This window comes from Venustampulla echinocandica (genome assembly GCF_003357145.1).
Source record: "Venustampulla echinocandica strain BP 5553 chromosome Unknown scaffold_8, whole genome shotgun sequence".
Taxonomy (NCBI): domain Eukaryota; kingdom Fungi; phylum Ascomycota; class Leotiomycetes; order Helotiales; family Pleuroascaceae; genus Venustampulla; species Venustampulla echinocandica.
In genome coordinates this window covers 348775-367702 of record NW_022474213.1, presented here as the reverse complement: position 1 = coordinate 367702, position 18928 = coordinate 348775, and the positions used below count along the sequence as shown (strand labels likewise).

The window sequence follows — 18928 nt, the reverse complement described above, 5'->3', positions numbered from 1 at the left end:
TTTGGCCAGGATGTTTATCACATATTTTGTGTGCGAGTTGAAGATGTCCCCAAGCCTTGTCCAAGAGCTACGTAAGCTCTGATTCAGGCTCTGCGAGGCTCCTCTCAAGAGCGAGAAACCGTGCCCAGTATAAGTGACCCTCAACTATATTTCCTGGTTGATTTCTTGAGTGGGATTCTGCTATCAAATTTTCGCAATCCTTTCTGTTGAGGCTCAAATCGACCTGGACGCTGGGAGAATTTGTGCTGCTCTCGCCTTTTCTATCATTGAGGAAAGTCAGGAGGATGGTGTAGTCGCATCTAATGAGCAGCACTGTGGTTAGAAGTCGGTTGCGTACTTGAAGAATGTCGACTTTGGAGTGCAAATCGATATTGATTCCACGATGTCTGCGGGCGTCTTGAACGAGGTCGTAAATGCGGCCAAAGGGTTGTTCTTTCTCATTGACCTGTTGCAGAAACTTCTTCGTCTCCCTCCGAAGCCCGATTATCGTTTTATATCGTTTCTCTTTCCGCGTAAGTGTTCCGATCTGGGAGATTTGGTGGTCACGACTCCCTTTCAATTGCAGCGGCCCTGACAAAGGAGTTTCTGGCGATGCCTCATCGGAAGGCATTTGGCCGCCTCCAGTAGACTCACGGAGCCCTGCTTCAATTGCTTGCATCTTAGTGACTAAAGGGACGAATTTCATGTTAGCCCAGACGATGAATTTCTTTGTCGCCTCATCGATCAATGCTCGACGAACGATACGACTATAGCGGTTGACGTTTCGTAAAGAGCCGCGGCAAGTTGGGCAGCTTTTCATCCCGGAAGCAGAGAATGGCTCGGCGCTATTCTTCAGGTCCACGATTGACCCTTCGCCATTCATAGTATAGAAATCTGACATGCTCATGTGTCCATCCATGCTCTCCATGGTAAGGATGTGTCCACATGATGGCACGATGCAAGGATCCTCATCAAGATTGACCTCTTCGAAAGTGGATGACAAAATGAAGTCAACCACCAGTCCCTTGATTGTTGGGTGCGCACAAATCTGACAATACGCAACGCCTGGACATACCTCCCCACAAATAGACGGACATCGATGCCCGCAAGCCAGTATATTTGCACAGCGGTCTGAGCATGGTAGCAGATCACAAGGTACCGCACATGGTAATGGACATCGTCCACGATGTGGACAAGACCAGGAACAATCCTCAGCACAAGGTGTGCAAGGCTCATGACATAGCTTGCTGCATTTGGAATGATTACAGCTGACTCCACAGGGTTCTGCGCATAGAGGACAGGGCATGTCGCCATGGCATGGAGCTTTGCAGCTATGACTACAGGTCGTGTATGGTCTTCCACACTGGGTATTACAAACGCCGTGTATCTTCTCAACAATGATACCGCCTATCCTGGTATTGCAATCTTTGCAATTACGTGTACAATCGTGTCCACAAGTGAGCGCTGCTCCGCAGATTGCTGAACAGGGATAATCGACATCCAAAGGGAGTTCGTGACAACGGGCTTGGATTTTATGTTTGCAATGATCCATGACTTGTTCTATCCGGACCTGACAGCAAACTTCCTTTGGTATCTGCGCCTCATAACATCTCAGCTGCCTAGCGATGTGTCCACATGGTAAAGGGATGTCGAATAATACAACTTGGCATTTTGGCTCGCATAGATCCCCGCAAGGTCTTGGGCATTCATGCTCGCAACCTTTCCTTGTTCTTGGACAGCGTTCAAGGCAACGAACTGCATTGTGCAGAGATGTAGAATGGCACATGTTAGGACAGGAATGCCCACAGAGTAGTCTCGACGAGCATCTCTTAGCACAACCGCCTTCAGGGGCGAGCCTAGCGAAATCGTCCGGCACTGAGACTTCGATGGGTGTTTCTTCATGTCGAGGACAGCACAGCGCAAGGCTTGGTCCGATCTTGTTTGAGCGCTCTAGAATAGAGAGTACTTGAGCCCACATGGGAACTGGCCTCGAGGTATCGGAGTTGCCGATGATGTACATCCCATGTCGTGCACGACTCAGTAACACATTAATGCGATTGGAAGTCTTCAAGAATCCACATTTCCGCTCATCGTTGCTCCGAACCAAGGAGACGACAATGACTGTTGACTCCTCGCCTTGGAAGTTGTCAACCGTAGAAATTTTTAAAGAATTGAGTAGTGTTGTTTTCTGGACTTGGACTTGGCCATCTGCAGAACTTTCCAGTTCGTCTTGAAATCCCTTAGCTTCCAACTCTTCTTGATCGCGATCCCCAACAACGATCTCGAAGGAATTTGCTAGTCGCTTCTTGATTTTCTGCAATTGACCCAGATATGGAGTAATAACTGCAATATCCTCACTCCTATATGTCCCTTGCCTTACAAGATGTGAGACAAGAGCACCAATCATATCCACTTCGAAAGTATTGGTTTTGGATAAGGAGACAGCTTGGGCAGGTGGCGGGTCTTCTTTTTCCTGGTGGTCAAACCAATATAGGCGATCTCGCATCCCATCGACTTCTGGATATTCTAATACTGAGGGATGATCTTGCAAGTCCGGATAGAGTGGGACTTTGATTAGCTCTGAGATAGACGGGTGCATTCGTCGCTGGGTCTTCAATGTACTCAATGGTAGCTGGAGATTCCCCATCTGCGGCCTGACAAGACGCTCAAAAAGCGAGATGTCGAGGGAATATCTCTTTCCTCGGGGATTGTCATGTTGAAGCTCGTAGTTGTTTATCTGGGGTCGAAGTTGTTCATGATCACCGATCAAGACTGCATGTTCAACTCCCGGTAGGAATGCAGTGAGGGTGTGTGCCTCGAGAACTTCTCCAGCTTCTTCGCAAAGCATGACTTTGGCTCGCACGCGCTGGAGCAACTCAATGTTCCTTGCCAGCCCGGACGTTGTCACGCCGATGATGTGAGCTTCTCGAAGACATCGAAGATCTAGTTCATTGTGACATTTATCCAGCGCGGATTTGGAACCATGGTAGGAATCTAGTGCATGGATGAGATCATTGGTGAGTTGCGCACTCCTTTGCTCTATCCAGTGCTTGTGAAGAGTGCCGCGTTCCGACGCCGACATCTCTCTTAGAGAAATTCCTGAGAGTTGAGAAAGAGGACGATTCGAAGTGAGTTTCTTCGGCGCTCCTCTAAGCCAACTCTCTACAACCCTAAACTTCCTTCCCTTCACTTCCTGAAACCCCTCCTCATCTACGCCCTTCCCAAATAGTTCCTTGAAATGTCGGTTATGCGTGCTCATAAGATGGGCTTGGATGTTTGTCCAAGAATTTGGATTATTTAGCCCAGACAATATATCTTCAATTTCTCGCAGCGTTTCCCCAATATCCTTATTGTGTTCCCACCTATCACCTTTTTCCGTCCTCGTGGGCACGGCTTTTTCCGCTACATGGCGGAGAGTGAGATTTTGAAGCAAATCGGATTTGGATCGTGAGCCTAGGCGGATGACTTGCCTCACGCCATCCCTCACTAAATGCTCTAACAACTGATCGAGAGCATGGTTCGTGTAGCATACACAGATAATGGGACCTAGGTCTGCTGCATTTCGGTTGTGGAGTAAAACCTTGATGATTGCAACACCGGTATAGCTCTTTCCTGTACCAGGCGGGCCTTGAATGAGAGCTAGTTCTGTACTGAGAGCTTGGATGACGGCGAATTGCTGAGCTTTATCGAGCGTAGATCCACTGTCCAGCTTGGCGTAATCGAAATATTGCCCCGGTTTGAGAGTCAGTGGTACGCCGGCGAGAACGTCGAGGTTGAAACTGAATCCTCTTTTGGTAGCGTATGCTGGAGGTTTGATGACGGCAGTAGAAGTCTGCGAGTCGGGTGCTACGATCTCCGCGAATGGAAGGTTCAGTTTCCGGCTCATTTTCTGCAACGCTTGTAGAGTTGGCTGAAAAGAAGGTAGGAGCACCCCCGGGAACTCAACGAGCGATTGTCGAGTTTTGGAAGGTGCAATGTGAGTACTGATCCAAATGGCATCTTCCGTTTTATATTCAGCCAGGCCCAGTAGCACAGATGCACGATTCGCTTGTCTGAAAAGGCTGGGAATGTCATTTGATCTTCTCTTGTCTTCTGGATTGGAGTCCTTTCTTCCGTGGAATGGCAAGATTGGATCGCAGACAGAGAGGAAGATGGTTTTACCATTTGCAGAGACGAAGCAGACCAGCGAATCGACTTGCAAAAGCTTGCTTCCTTTCCACCAGTCTTCTCGCTGCTTCATGGATTTATTGTTTATTTGGGGAGGTTGGTCGAATTCTGCTACGACTTGTAGACCTTTTCTGCGATCTATACACAAACGGGAAAAGCGGATGTTGTGATAGATGAGCTTCCGAACGCCTTGTTGACCTTGGTGTGTTGGTACATGCCGGTTTGGGTGTTTTAGTCTTGTAACATCTTCGCGCACTGCATCTCGTAGTTGTCCCACTGTGTCTTCGCGGAGGAGTCGGAAGTGTCTGTCCAGGAGTCCGGCAAGGCCTGACAGATGGTGCTATGTTGAGTCGATCAATGGGAGGTATTCTTGCCGTGAAGAAGCGATCTCTTGCGCTGTGGGGAGGATATGAATATCGGCAACACTCGCATAGTCGTTATCGTGTCGAGCGCCATTGTTGGAAAGATTTCCAGGTAAGTCTTGACTTAACTCGAAGGCTGCAGATAGGAGATTTTGAGGAGTTGATTGGGTTAATGCGAGGGGCAACGAAGAGCCGATATTAAGGCGACGTCTAATTCGAGTGAGGCTTTGTTGTACATTCGGTATTATGATGTTCTCCGGAATGCAAGCAGAGATTGTCTCTACAATGGCGGTGAAGCCTTCAATGATTTGGGCACTCTGGTTGATCTCGACTAGGCGGTCTAGAACTGCGAGACTTGATGATATAGCAATGGTAGAGGCATCCTCATCGCTTGAAGGATGTCCAAAAATCATTTCACTTAGAGCAGTTGCTGTAGAGCGGAAAACACGGAGACCACGCCGACCGCTGGGACCGAAGAGAAAGGTGTAGATGGTATCAACAGAAGTCTCCAGTATTAGCGAGGATAGCACATCTGGGTGAGAGATGATCCTGTAGAAAGGTAGAGTCCTATCTCTAAATATTGAGAGAGTGGTTTTGTCCCTTTGGCTAGCATCTATGATGTCTGTTAGGGTCTTGATGATTGCAAGACCCGTCTCTGCACCGAGTTTGGTGATGACGTACTGGCGTGTTCCTGCGTCTTCGCTCTCAAGGAGATTCTAGCCCATCTGGAAGAACTTTTTTGTGTCCACAGCAGCTTCGGATCGTGAGGAAGTCGTGTTGGGTCTGGGAATCATGTATGTCCATTTCCGGCAGATTGCTTCGGTTTCAGTCTCCTCGCGAGGCTGTGGGTTTGTGGTCCTTGATGAGCTTGCGGTGCTCGTTACTGTGCCATGGCTGAATCGGCAGTGGATGCCGCGGCGGCAACGGCCGCGCTTGAAGTCGAAGCAGGGCCCTGGTCTATTGTGTCTTGATGTCAGTGGTTGTTCTCATAGAAACGGCAAGTCTTAGAGTATCGAGTACTCACGGCATTCTGGAAGATATTTTCCGGATCTTCTAGACTTATGGATGATTGGCTAAAGATTGTAAGCAAATGGGCAGCGAGAGGTTGTAGCGTGAGAAGGCTATGATTGAAGGAGGTAGAGCATAGAAAACGTTAGAAACACTTAATCTGAGCAGGAAATTCTTTGAGAAGCCTCATTAGGCAATGAAGCCTCCCACTTCACCTTAGGGTGGTTTTGAGGCTCTCAACGACTGGTTGGTGAAGAGCATGTATGATATGGAATTTTGAATCATTGTGTCGAATAGGGCGTCGTTGGTAAACGCACGATGCGTTGTTGAGCATCAATAGCTAATCAGATGAAGTAGGCCTCCCAGCCCCAACACGGCCACGGCCGTCCAATTGGAGACGATTGCTTCTAGATGATGAGAAATAATACAGTCGGGAGGTGTGATAATAGGAACAGTCACAAATCCCTCAATGCAAATTCTTCCTTGCGTCGAGTTAATCGTCAGATCGGCTTCACAATAACCTTCATAAATGATCTTCCGAATGCTATGGGCTAGTTCACATTGTATCGCATCTCGTAGACTTCATCCAAGTACACGAACCACGCAAGCAACTCAACTTACGGTTCTGCCCTGCGAAGGCGCAACAGCGGAGTTCGAGCCGCCCCTCTTGTGAGATACTCGATTATCCTAAGTCGCAGATTTCCGAGGAGGTCCTCTAATTCGACGCCTAAATTGCAAGCTTTGGCAAATAACTTTCGAGCGCGAACACACAGTGGCTGGAGCCGAGTGAGAATGGTATATCGAAATGCCTGCAACCGGAAGTAGTCCATCCTCTGGACCAGTAGGCATGAGGCAATAGGCAAGATACCTTTAGTGTGCATGCGGTAGAGCTGCACTTTCATCTTATACAACCACACTCCTCTACCTGAGGGCGATATGTCATTTTTGTGCGGAGGATGGAGGCCACTCTCCTCCAACCGCCCTTCGCGGATGGAGAGATGGCCAAGTGACCAAAGCTGCCGCACCAGCAGACAACGGTTACACAACATGAGCTGAGCAGCAGTTATGCCCAAATCCTCAAAATGAGGCTACCAATCAATCCGCTGCTCAGTTCAAAGATCTCGTCTGTTCATATGCTTTTATCACTAGGTCTGTGTTTCCTTGACTGCCTTGCTTTCACGGTATTAGTCACTGTGCCTCGCTCCTTTTCTACCTCATCTCCACTGTCCGCGGCCTTGACGCATCTTCAATCAAGTCTAACCTAGCCATCAACATTCAAAATGGTCTTGAAACCGTTCCATACAGATGCCCTGAACGGCTTATGTTCTAAGGATCAGCTAGATCTACTGGACGCCGTTGACTGTCTCCGTTCGCAAGGCATCAGTCATTATGTCTCATTGCCACAGATCATCGTATGTGGGGACCAGTCATCTGGGAAGAGCTCCGTGCTAGAAGCAATTTCGGGTGTATCATTTCCGATTAAGAGCAACTTGTGCACTCGATTTCCGATAGAATTAGTCCTCCGCAAGACTTCGCACATTGGCGTAACCGTGTCAATCGTCCCGCATCACTCGCGAAGCGAATCCGAGCAGCTCTCCCTCAGTAGCTTTCACGAGAAGCTAGATGGCTTCGATGGGCTTTCAACTCTGATTGAGGCCGCAAAAGAAGTTATGGCAATCTCAACGCATGGCAAAACTTTCTCGAAGGACCTCCTTCGTGTTGAGGTCTCAGGTCCCGATCGGCCTCACTTGACCATTGTGGACCTACCCGGACTCATCCACTCCGAAACGAAGCAGCAATCTGCTTCTGATGTCGAGCTGGTACAAGACGTTGTTCAGGCCTATATGAAGGAACCCAGAAGCGTCATTCTCGCGGTGGTCTCGGCGAAGAACGACTACGCGAACCAGATTGTCTTAAAGCTCGCACGCTCTGCTGATAAAGGGGGCAATCGAACGCTGGGCGTCATCACAAAGCCGGATACTCTGATCCCTGGATCCGGGAGTGAAGCCATGTATGTCTCCCTTGCAAGAAACCAGGACGTCGAGTTCCGTCTTGGATGGCATGTTTTGAAAAACATGGACTCCGAAACGGGAGTATGGACGTTGACTGATCGCGACATTAAGGAGGAAGAATTCTTCTCTCAAGGGATATGGGGTGATCTGTCTCGCTCACTCCTGGGTGTTGACAAGTTGCGGAAAAGGCTTAGCACTGTCCTTCTCGGACAGATTGCTGCTGAACTACCTAGCTTGATAGATGAAATCGAAATCAAATCCAAAGCCTGCCGGAGTCGGCTAGATAAGTTGGGGGAACCTCGAGCGACCTTGGGCGAACAACGACTCTATCTACTCCATATTAGTCAATCATTCCACTCTCTAATCAAAGCGTCCGTGGATGGTACGTACAACGATCCGTTCTTTGAGGACGCGGAGTCTGAAGCCGGCTATAAAAAGCGCATTCGGGCCGTGGTACAGAACCTCAACCTAGACTTTGCAGAACGGATCGCTAGACAAGGTCACCGCCGTCAGATTGTCGACTCTCTAAACAAGGCTACTGTTCCTAAAAGTGTGACTGCGACTACGAGAGAAGAGTTCATGGATCACATACAGCACCTGATGCGGAGGACTAAGGGTCGAGAGTTGCCGGGAACCTTCAATCCCATGATAGTGGCAGATTTGTTCCTAGAACAGTCATCTCCCTGGGAAGCGATCACCCGGAGGCACATCGAAAAAGTCTGGAAGGCCGCTAAAGAATTCCTTAATCTCACAACTACCTACATCGCTGATATTGCAACCTCCAAAGCACTCTTCCAAAAAATCTTTGAGCCTGCTCTAGACCAGTTACTAGAAACTCTGAACGCAAAGAGCACTGAGCTGCTAATACCGCATCAGAAAAGCCATCCAATCACATATAACCATTATTTCACAGAAGCGCTCCAGAAGGTCCGGAACGAACGAAGAAAGGATGAATACACAAGGATCGTAAAAGATTTCTTCGGCGTCTCCTCCATTGATTCCCCGTACCCCTCCCAATACAAAGATCTCCGGCTGCTCGTGGCAGCTCTCGTGCAACGTACGGAACCCGATATGAACCGCTTTGCATGTTCCGAAGCCCTGGATTGTATGGAGGCTTACTACAAGGTTGCCTACTTCCCTTCTTTTACTTCTTGCCCCTTCCTCTATAGGCCCCCTAGCTAACCGACCTGTTTGTTGAACAGGTTGCTCTGAAACGTTTCGTCGACGATATCGCTATCGAAGTCATCGAATCTAAGCTCATCTCTCCACTTTACGATATCTTTTCTCCTATAGCTGTCACTTCTATGCCCACAGACCTCGTGACTCGCATCGCTGGTGAATCCGAGGAGAATCGCGCCCAGCGCGAACAACTAACCAGACAATTGGATGTTCTCATGAAAGGCTCCGAAACCTGCAAAAGCTTCATCGGCGTCAGAGTTCTTGGTGAGAGACCAAGCTACTGTCCCATTCTGAGCCATTACTTATGTGCTGAATAGGTGCAGATGATAGCAAGATTCAAAGAGGCATCTGGTTCAAATCTGCAAACTATAATCCTGGCGACGACGATGAAGGTTCTGATGAGGGGTCTGAGGTAGATGTCAGATCTCTGTCTGATATTTCTTGCGACCCCAGATGCTCAGCCTTTGAGGAATCCGAGCCCTTGAGCAGAGAGATCGCAGACAGTAAAATGGTGCCCGATGCCTCAGAAGCCGAACCCGAGCCACCCGCGGAGGGAAAGAATTCGCTCTTTTCGAGGAAGAAAGACAAGAAGAAGTCCAAACTTGCTGCGAAACGGGCTATATATGAAGAAATATAATCTTAGTTCAAGGGTTTGGTCAGTCTTATCCTACGTTGTTGGGAACCACTTACAAATTCTAACTCAAAATCTTTATAGACATGAATTATGAGGCATCTCTTATGGGATTACTAGTCGTTGTGGGTAGGTACCTAGTTAATTCTTGAGCCTTTATTTTTAACGCTGTAGCGTAGAAATGTAGCGTCGCGGTTCAACCCCATCATTTCAACCTTGTATGAATATTCCCACCAACAGAGCTTCTTCCGTGACTATTCATAGCAGCTTGTACAACCTGCTACAGCCGCTCGTTCGAAGCCTCTCCTCCCACCTATGTCCCGAGAGCTCGACGCATTCAGTTGATATTGCAACCGATATTTCAGGCTATTGTATCTATTTCAAGGAGCAATAATAGGCCGTGCCGAGACTATTCCCTAAATCCAACCTATTTTGGTTAGTGCAACACGCCGGGAGCAACTTTGGATCAAGTTTAGATCAGCTTCACAACAGTCTTCATAAACGATCGCCCGAGGGCCAGGAACTAATTCACATCAGAATTGCACACTCTATATCTCGCAGAGTCCTTCCGCCATTCCGCACTCGAACGACCAATCCCTTAACAGATCCTTCGAAAAGAAGAACCGAATATGAGTTACATATTGAGCACCGCTAAAACGCAACTTCACTGGCAATATCACTATCGCTAGGACCTATCCCTCCTCCTGCCTCGAGCTAAATACCAAGGCGATGAAAGAGGCTGTTATTTGGACTCGGCGCGAAGTCTTGCTAGATCTCGAACTCTGGGTCCTGCAGTACTTTTCAAATCTTCTCCTGCATCATCCAGACCTCGATATCTCTTCCGAGGTGGATTGTAGCCACCGTAGAAGAATTCCCCGTGGTCAGCGAGATACTTTGAGTTTCTAAGAAGTATTTGTACTTCTCGAGCTCTACCACCGTCATAATGTCGTTTACGAAACAATAAACGACCTCATCACGCAATTCCTCAAATTTCTTGACTAGGTCTTCCATAAGAGTATAGTCAACGCCTGTTTAGCGGCCTGTTTTAAAACTTTTGAAGCATACTTTATACTTCGTATATTTCATAACATCTAATCCCGTTTACACAATTTTCTCTTCAACCTGTGAGAGACTGGCATTGACAAATGCTTCCCGCTGTAGGAGTTCCACAAGATCTTGGCTGCTTGAGGCTGTTGCTCCGGCTAGCGCAGCTTGAATCTCCTTCTCAGCCTCGAGTTTCTCTTTTTCTGTCTCCAGTTGTATCATGCGGTCCATCCCAAATAGCTCTGCCTTTAATAGCCTTATGCGCTCGTCTTCATTATCGATCTCAAGCCTTAGGCTTGCTAACTCTCTTTCCCCTCCTTGATAGATTGCCGCGCTACTTCTAGGTCATTTTCTAGGCTGGTCGTTTGGCTTTTCGAGGTCTCTAGCCTCTTGTAAACTTCGGCTTCTGCTAATTTTAGATTCTTGATATAGATGCTTGATACCTGCCTCAAGTTTTCCAAGTCTTGTCTCGTCTTCTCCAGCTCCGCTTGCATGCTCTAATACTGTTCTGAAATTATTAGATTCTGTCTCCAGGCTACGAACTAGGGTGCAGCATGGGGCCTATAGGGCGGGTTTTGAGATTTTAACCCAGATCTTCAAACGAGACAAGAGAAAGAGACAAGTAGCAAAGGATGTCTAATAGTGGGAAGACTGTTCTCTTATAGAAGAAAAATATTCATGTCGTGAACGAGAGAATTTCTGGCACGGCCATCAACAGCGCCATGGATCCTATATACGAATAACATCTCGTTGGTGAGTGAATTGACGCGGATGGCAGAGTTGGGCTATTTCAAGGACCAGCTCAGGTGACCAACACTGCATATTCTACCGAAGTCTCTAGCTGAGATGAGAAAGGTGTTGGGCATTGCTCAATTACCCCTACTGCTGATACTACAATGACGTTGAGGTGTTTGAGATGTCACCAATTTCCTACCTATAGTTTGAAGGCGATTAGAGTCATGTGCAATAGGCAGCACCGCTTCCTCAGCTCTTGACCGCTGCCGAAGATCTCTGGTCGCGACCTTCCTGCTGCGCAGCACCGTAAGAAACCGCGCCCACTCATGCGCCTTTCGTCTCTTCCCCCACAGCATATCGCAATTCTCGTATTGTATCGCACCAGCCAAGTGGCGAATACATCATCGCAATTCAAGGGTCAACCAGCATTAATGAAGAGGGCTGCCAGGTGGAGAGGGAGCTCGATCACGGCGATGAGGTACATGTACTGTACATGTATGCTTTCTCATGCGGCGTCAAATCAGCAGGCAAGTGGCGACATGCTGCAAGGGTCGACGCATATGTTCGGGAACAGAACGCCTGACAAACGTAACAAACCCGCCTGGATGCCTGTAATTCAATCGTTCTTGCAAGGCCAGACAGGAAACACAGCCACATTCTCGAAAGTCCCCCTGGCGCTATCTGACCGTGAGGCGCCGGGGATGCTCGGTGAGGCTTCCCCGCAGGCGGTCTGACCCGGGCGCTTGATTTTAATTGTCTGTTTTCACTTTCATTGGATACCGATATGATGGTCTCGTCGAGGAGCTGTTGGCTGCCTAGACGCTGATTTGACTTCTCTCCGAAGCCAGTGGAAGATAAAAATGGCTGGCCCCGCATTTCGTTCAACAGCGTTTCCAACATTTCATAGTCACAACCAACGAGGCTGCTATGCTTCTATTTATAGTATCAACCAAGTGAACGCTTGCTCGTGAGGGCAATCCGCACTCAATGCCGCAGGGCCAAAGGGGTGATGCCGCTGTTTACATGAGCGATCCGCCGGCGAGTGCACCCGCACTTATGTGAGTCCGTTCTCTGCGCCGTTGGACCCTTGCTCGAAAGAAATGTCCATCTAATGAGAACTTAGCAACTTGACGCCGCCGTTGGAAATTGAGGGCCAAATCTGCCGAGAGGGGACTATCTCGAGTAATACAGTGGCCTGTTCTTCAACGTCGTTGCAACCATCACTGAGTCTCGAAGCAAACTCAAGATCGCCTCCAGAGCTTACGGAGGACGAAGACTTGGAAAGCGATAGCGCCACGTCCAGAGCATCCCTGGAGCACGGCAGATCAGAAGCTCAACCTTTGCTTCCAGCCGGGGCTTTCCACGTTCGCTTTGCGTCCAAGACTTTTCTCTCACCATGGTTCCCTCAAGTCGATCCCGACAACCCTCGGGCGAAAACATTGCGCACATGGCGCTCCCGCCGGGAGGTCCTGCTTGCAACCTGCTGCACCATCTCAGGGACAGTCCTGGTTCTGAATGTTGCTGCAACTATTGCGTTCGGAACTGGGTGGAAAGCGGAGCAGGACTTGGGTCGTCTATACAAGGGAGACTGCAACGTCAGCCAGCGCCTGAGTCTCTCGCTTCATCTTGTGATCAATATACTCAGTACACTATTGTTCTGTTCTTCGAACCTTTGCATGCAGCTACTAGTCTCTCCCACTAGAAAAGAGATTGACAAAGCCCACAAGGAGTGGCGATGGCTAGATATTGGTGTTCCCAGTATTCGGAATTTGCGCAGCATAACTATTGACAGACGAATCGCTTGGGTGATATTGGGCCTCTCTTCGGTACCTTTGCACTTTTTGCAAGTCGATCATGATGAAACCTTTGAGAGTGTTTTCAACTGACGTTTGAAGATTCAACTCTGCGATTATTCCTACCCTCGGGACGAACAATTACTCCCATATCACGGTCGATCCAACATTTCTTAACGGAAGCTCGTGGAGCTCGTCTGCTACACTGCAGTCCATTACAGCAGCAAAGACGGAGGCCGTTCCTTGGAACGGTACATTGGCAATGCTGGACTCATGGCAAACTTCGTCAATGAACCTTGACCAAACTATTCAATCCATGCAACAAAATGCGCACAACACGTCTTTATTCGCAATGGTACAGCCTCTAGATTGTATTCTACAATATACGGATTTGTTTGGGGACAGATCGAACCTCATATTGGTAACCTCAACGCTGTCAACAACGAACAATTCCCTCTTTGCGTATGGTATGTCCGGGAGCGAGGACCCATGGAAGACTGGCTGGTACTTTGGCCTGGGAAACCATTTCGACAGCACCAAATTGGACCTTGCGAACTTTCCAGGTGGAGCGGCGGAAAGGGCGGAAAAGATATCCAATTGGAGTATTGCTGGCCAAAAAATTGCTTACTGTCTGAGCAGCCAGGTCTCGACGCAAAACTTGTGCACAGTCGAGTACTCTCAATCTATTATGATAAGTACGTCGGTTGCTCTTCCCATCCTCTGGCTATGGACTAGCTTTTAATGCAAGTCAGTTGTGTGCATCTTCAACTTCATCAAGTTTTGTTGCATAATATATACGACGATGCGGTACAGGCGGCACAGAGACCCTCCGCTTTCTATTCTCGGCGATGCGCTATGCTCCTTCCTTCAGTTTCCAGACCCTACAACTAGCAAGGCCGGCATACTTTCTCGGGATATGATTCGCTCAGATATCACACTCTGGAAAAAGCCGCAGCCAAAGAAATGGGAAATCCGTCGCTCTCGCTGGTTTCTTGCCGCAAGTTGGAAGAGGTGGACTTTTTGTCTCGTCCTGTGTGTTGTTCCCGATTTCTTGTCTTAGTCTCGTTTCTGACATGCTTTAGGTCTTCCGCCCTTCTAATTGGTGCTGCTGTTGAGTTCCATAACGGCGTCCAGTTTTTCAAGACTTCCATCGGTAGTGTACCTTCAATGAAATATATTCTCAGCATGGGTTTTGGAGCAGTCAACCCCAGGTCGATCTCAGTTTTCATCCACGCTGGTGTAAGCATGCTCTAATTGGATTCTCATTCCCACGTACTGACTCTCTTACAGTCCAGCATCACCACGATATATAAGAATGTGCTCTTTGATAACAGCTGGCAATTCTTCATCTCATGCACATATATTGTATACAATGGCCTCGTCTCCACCTTTCTCGTAGCCGATGAATTGGTTGGCTTTTCGAAGACGAGAAAACCACTGAGGGTTTCCGCGCCAGTTGGTATTCAACGGTCCAGCTACTTCGTTTCACTGCCAGCCAGATATGGAGTCCCTATGATTGTCACAATTGGGCTTCTCCACTGGACTGTATCTCAAAGTCTCTTCGTCATCTGTATTGATCGCTACTACTCGAACGGACTAGAAGATGCCTCTCAGCGATATGTCACATCAGGATATAGTTGTGTTGCGATCTTGACTTGTAAGTCCTCTCCCTCGTCGTATTTTGTACGTCGGAAGTAACAGGTTTGGTAGCTATAATTATTGGGATTGTTCTTCTTCTTGCCTTGATAGCTCTCGGTATGCGACGATACAGTGGTGACATGCCACTTGCATCGACTTGTAGCGCTGCAATTAGTGCTCTGTGCCATCGGCCCAAAGAAGACGGCGAAGCCTCTCTTTTTCCGGTGATGTGGGGTGAGGTCAGCCAAGATGAGAAAGGTGTTGGGCATTGTTCATTTACCACTGCTGCTGATGTTAAAAAGCCTGATACGGATCGTCTCTATAATTAGAATTTTAGACCATGTTAATGCTATTTATTCTGGGTATTCTTGAGAGCTGGGTACTCCATGATGAGGAGTAGTCCCCTCTCATGTAGCGTATTCTATACGTGTTCTCTTTTCAAAGCTTTAACAAAACCCCTAAATATGTTTTTACTGAAACCTTTCCCTTCGCTATGTTTCAGTCACAGTATTTGATTTTCAATTCGGTATGGTCGCTCAGATTACACAACGCCCAGCTAGCTGAGCATCTAACCGCCTCCTTGTCAGGCGATCATCGGATGGGCCCGCAAAGCCCCGCCTATTAAATATTCCAAAAAGCTTCTGGATTTTCTTCAATTATTTTATTCTTCCTAGTGTAATGACCCAATATATATCAGCAGGATGAGATGGATACCTTTTTGTCGCATGGATTTTCACCCTCGTGGGGATAATCATGTCACTGGTGACGTTACTCTCTGGCAATATAGAGCATAGTGGAACAGCAGCTGCAATCGTAACTGCAGGCTAGATTTCATTCTTTGCTTGATTGAAAGGTCGGAAACAGGAGCTGACATCAGGAAGTTTAATGTCTCTTCCCTCGGTTTGGCTGAGTACCGTGATCCAAATTCCGAGCTAGGAAAGAACATCAGTATCTTAGTCCCTCCTAGCCTCACTAGTCCATTATCCATTACAACATATCCGTGTTTGAGAGATTGGTATTCGATTCATTATCTTTCCATCTACTCCGAATTTTTTGTTACGTGCTCCCAGGAATAGAATGCTCATCTTACTGCAGATTAAAATCTCACCTCTACGGCCCAAGCTTTAGCTCTTCAGGAGGGAACTCAGGTGACCATATCTCATCTGGAATTCGCAATTGGGGCTGGCGAGGACGTTGAGCGTGATGTCAATGGTGCGGGGCCGACGGAGGCGTTGAACGGTTATTTCTAGCAGAGCCTCGGAGGTCTAGATCTATAGCCCTCGGTATGAAAATTCGCAATACGAAGTCTTCGGATTCTAGGGACTTCGAAGAAGGTTCATCTCCCAAGGCAGGAGGTTATCCATTTTATGATAGATTCCCAAAACCAGGACACAGAAGTCTCCGGCGAGGCCCTTGAGCTATGACTGGCAGGTCGAGGGGACCCTAGAAGCGGCGAAAATATATCATCGGCCGACGTTGAGGAGTCTTCTCTAGTACCGTGACAGCTCACGTAGAGTTCGAGTGCCTCAACTCTATCGGGGAATGCCCTCCTAAGGAGCTCGCTGACGATTTGCGTAGCTGTATAATTGTGGTCACAGATTGCATTAGGATCCGCACCGTGGTGAATAAAGAGTGTCATCAACTCGAGCCATACTGCAAGCTTAGGACCTTCTCCGTAATAGGCCCAATATAACGCAGTCTGCCATGGACTCCAGTTCTCGTGGCCGTTATACCCAAAAACCAATGGATAACTTTCATTTGGATCCGCACCATGCTCCAAGAGAAGTTTAACTATTCTCGTCCTAGTCTTATACTCGATTCCAAACGGGAAGGGGCATACGGCGTAATGAAGAAGTGGCCTTCCAGATATATTGCTGATGATCTTCGGGTCCCTTAGAATCTTGCAGCGAGCATAAGAGTACAAGCCAAATTCAATTGCAATTGAAATTATCGAGTTCTCTCCCCTCTCAAGTTCACCCGGTATTGTGGGATGAATGAATGGGAGGTCCTTACCCCAGTGAACATCCGGATTGGAAGTGCTCCAATTTCGAAGCGTGATAGTTTGATCGAGTTGATCGAGTGCCGTTGAGTGTGAGTTTCTAGCCAGAACATCTTCCAAATAAGCTTGCAGCATAGTATGTAATATGATAGCCCACCTGTCGCTTGACATGAATTTCTGCTGCTGCCACTCCGGCAACTCCAGCTGCGGTAGTTCGGTTAGGAGCTTGGCCCAAACTACAGACGAGCTGAGCAACCTCGATCCTGCGGAAAAGTCCATGCTCGATGTCTGGCCCAAGATCATTCGCCAAATGTCCTCTCGTTCCAAGAAGTCTCTAACTGTCCTATGCATGTATGTAACGCTTTTCATTGGAAATGTACCCCAAGAACCGAAGCCTTTCATGGAGGGCTCCTTGACCGGCTCACCGAGCTCTAGAAGCCCCGCACATCTGGTCTTTAGGCGATCTGCCATACTCTGTGATCTGCGTACTAGTTGTTGGGGTTCTATCATGAGACCATCCCATTTTGTACAATCTTGAATGCTCTCTTCGTAGGCAAGTGAAAGTTGTAGCACTGTCAGAGGCTTGGGTCGGAACTCTTCGTTGACCTTCGAAAGTGTTTCCAGCTCCCGGGCCATTCGGACCAGTTGAAATATCTTCGAAGCTTGTTCGAGGTAAAACGGAGGGTCGATGCGGGATAGCATATGGTTATATAATCGCTCGAGGTCGGCTGGGAGCAGGCGCAACCTCTTTTGTAAATCCGAAATATCGTCATGGTTCGTCATTCCATCAGTCAGAGATCGAACAACAAGTCTAACCCATAGGAAGACGCCATTAGCTTTCGACATAATTTCTTCCACAAGGCCTCCGGCCTGTACAGGGGTTTCTTTGGTCAGTTGAACCCATTTTGGGTGTGACTCCAAGGTGTCGCTGATAAATTGCTTCATATCATCGTATGTTAGGTCTTGGAGTCGAAGACCGGGCGATACCCTAAAAGCGTCTTCAAATATAATCCACGGTCGACTTGATATACAGATCTTTGCGTTTGGCAAATTCGCAACCTCGTTGAATAGTCTGATCATCTCTGCACAATCTCCATCATACTCGTCGAGGCCGTCAATGAAAATACATATTTTTGTCGAAGATGAAAGGTCCATCAGTGACTTGAAAAGTTTGGACAACTTGGATAGGCTCCAACTCTCATTTGCCAATAAATTGCCACCCCGACGAAAACATCCTGGAGAAGTGGCGTATCGGGCGGGCTCCAAGTAGACCTTCTTCCATAAGTCTGGAAAAAGAATGGGTATAAGTTTTCGCTGTTGGCCGAGTAACTGATATAACAGAGACCGCAGAAGACCTTTGTGAGATCTCTGCTCAGTCGTACCACTGTTCCAGAAGAAAAACCCAGCCAAGGTCACTTCATTATGATTTGACCACTCTTGTAAGCACTTTTTGGTTCGCGCATCATCGAAAACATATCTCATTAGGCATGATTTTCCCGATGCAGCTTTGCCGTTGATCCAGTAGATACCATTTTGAGACTGCAGCCACTTAGAAAAATCCGACCAGGGCTTTTCACCATCCGGATTCCGAAATATCCACTCGAATGTTTTCCGATGCGCCTCAGTGATCTCCTCGTATCGTTCCATCATCGTAGGATACCGTAGGCTGCCGAGAATGCAATCCTCTGCATCTGCTATCTGGATCCTAAAGAACCTAGAGACCTCTTCTTGAACAGCTCTTTCTAGGGCCTTGAAATCATTCGCTTGCTTCAAGGAGGTGATACTCTGATGTTCTCTAATTAGAGCCAGGCGGGCATGGGTTAGCCACTACTGTTGGCTGTTTCAGCGTGGGAGAACGTCGGGCTTACTTGAGAGATACCAGCAAATGCAGTTCCATTTGAGCTCGATACGCAGAAAGGCGACTCGCAATACGTTCCACATCCTTCTTTGTCCAGGAAGTTTCGAGCGCCTGGCGAAAGCTCTTCCACTTTCCGCGATGCCCAGGTCCATTTAGATTTTTGAGGTGGGTAATCAAGTCATCACTAATTTCAATACAATGGTCATACGCTTTGTTGAGTGCTTGCTCGTTTACTGTTTGGCTCGCCGTATAACCTCGTGGCGGAAGTTTCAACTTTAGCGTCAAGGTGCGTAGATCCTTCGTGAGGTCTTCAAGGTCGATATTTGCAGCCACCGAACCATTCACGTAGATCTCCTTGGCATTGCCAACTATTTGCATACCCAGCTGAATAAATTGAATCAGATTCCCAGCGAGGGAGACAGCCGAAAGAGGATCCATCAATATTTGAGTACTCCGCCGTGGGTTGTAATGCGAATAGGGAACCAGAAGGAGTGACAATGTGGTCTATCCACCCTCGACAGCG

At 48.0% G+C, this 18928-nt stretch overlaps 4 protein-coding genes across 4 annotated transcripts; 2 read left to right on the top strand and 2 right to left on the bottom strand.

The window, feature by feature from the left end:
• Window positions 1–67: 67 nt before the first annotated feature.
• Window positions 68–6418, bottom strand: BP5553_08484 (Uncharacterized protein; the record flags this gene model as incomplete). Its single annotated transcript, XM_032017107.1, has 8 exons — window positions 68–1027; window positions 1075–1316; window positions 1786–4473; window positions 4573–5121; window positions 5190–5233; window positions 5393–5460; window positions 5533–5581; window positions 6138–6418. The coding sequence occupies 8 exons, from the start codon at window positions 6416–6418 to the stop codon at window positions 68–70; spliced, it is 4881 nt and encodes a 1626-aa protein (XP_031866538.1).
• Window positions 6419–6796: 378 nt separating this feature from the next.
• On the top strand, window positions 6797–9344 carry BP5553_08483 (putative vacuolar sorting protein VPS1; the record flags this gene model as incomplete). Its single annotated transcript, XM_032017106.1, has 3 exons — window positions 6797–8653; window positions 8731–8971; window positions 9025–9344. 3 exons carry the CDS (start codon window positions 6797–6799, stop codon window positions 9342–9344), a joined length of 2418 nt encoding a protein of 805 aa, XP_031866537.1.
• A 2760-nt stretch (window positions 9345–12104) lies between these two features.
• BP5553_08482 (uncharacterized protein) lies at window positions 12105–14877 on the top strand (the record flags this gene model as incomplete). The annotated part of the gene is made up of 8 exons (XM_032017105.1): window positions 12105–12175; window positions 12241–12712; window positions 13122–13265; window positions 13316–13605; window positions 13724–13942; window positions 13993–14149; window positions 14201–14567; window positions 14621–14877. The coding sequence occupies 8 exons, from the start codon at window positions 12105–12107 to the stop codon at window positions 14875–14877; spliced, it is 1977 nt and encodes a 658-aa protein (XP_031866536.1).
• A 1007-nt stretch (window positions 14878–15884) lies between these two features.
• On the bottom strand, window positions 15885–18843 carry BP5553_08481 (uncharacterized protein; the record flags this gene model as incomplete). The annotated part of the gene is made up of 2 exons (XM_032017104.1): window positions 15885–18342; window positions 18416–18843. 2 exons carry the CDS (start codon window positions 18841–18843, stop codon window positions 15885–15887), a joined length of 2886 nt encoding a protein of 961 aa, XP_031866535.1.
• Window positions 18844–18928: the final 85 nt, after the last annotated feature.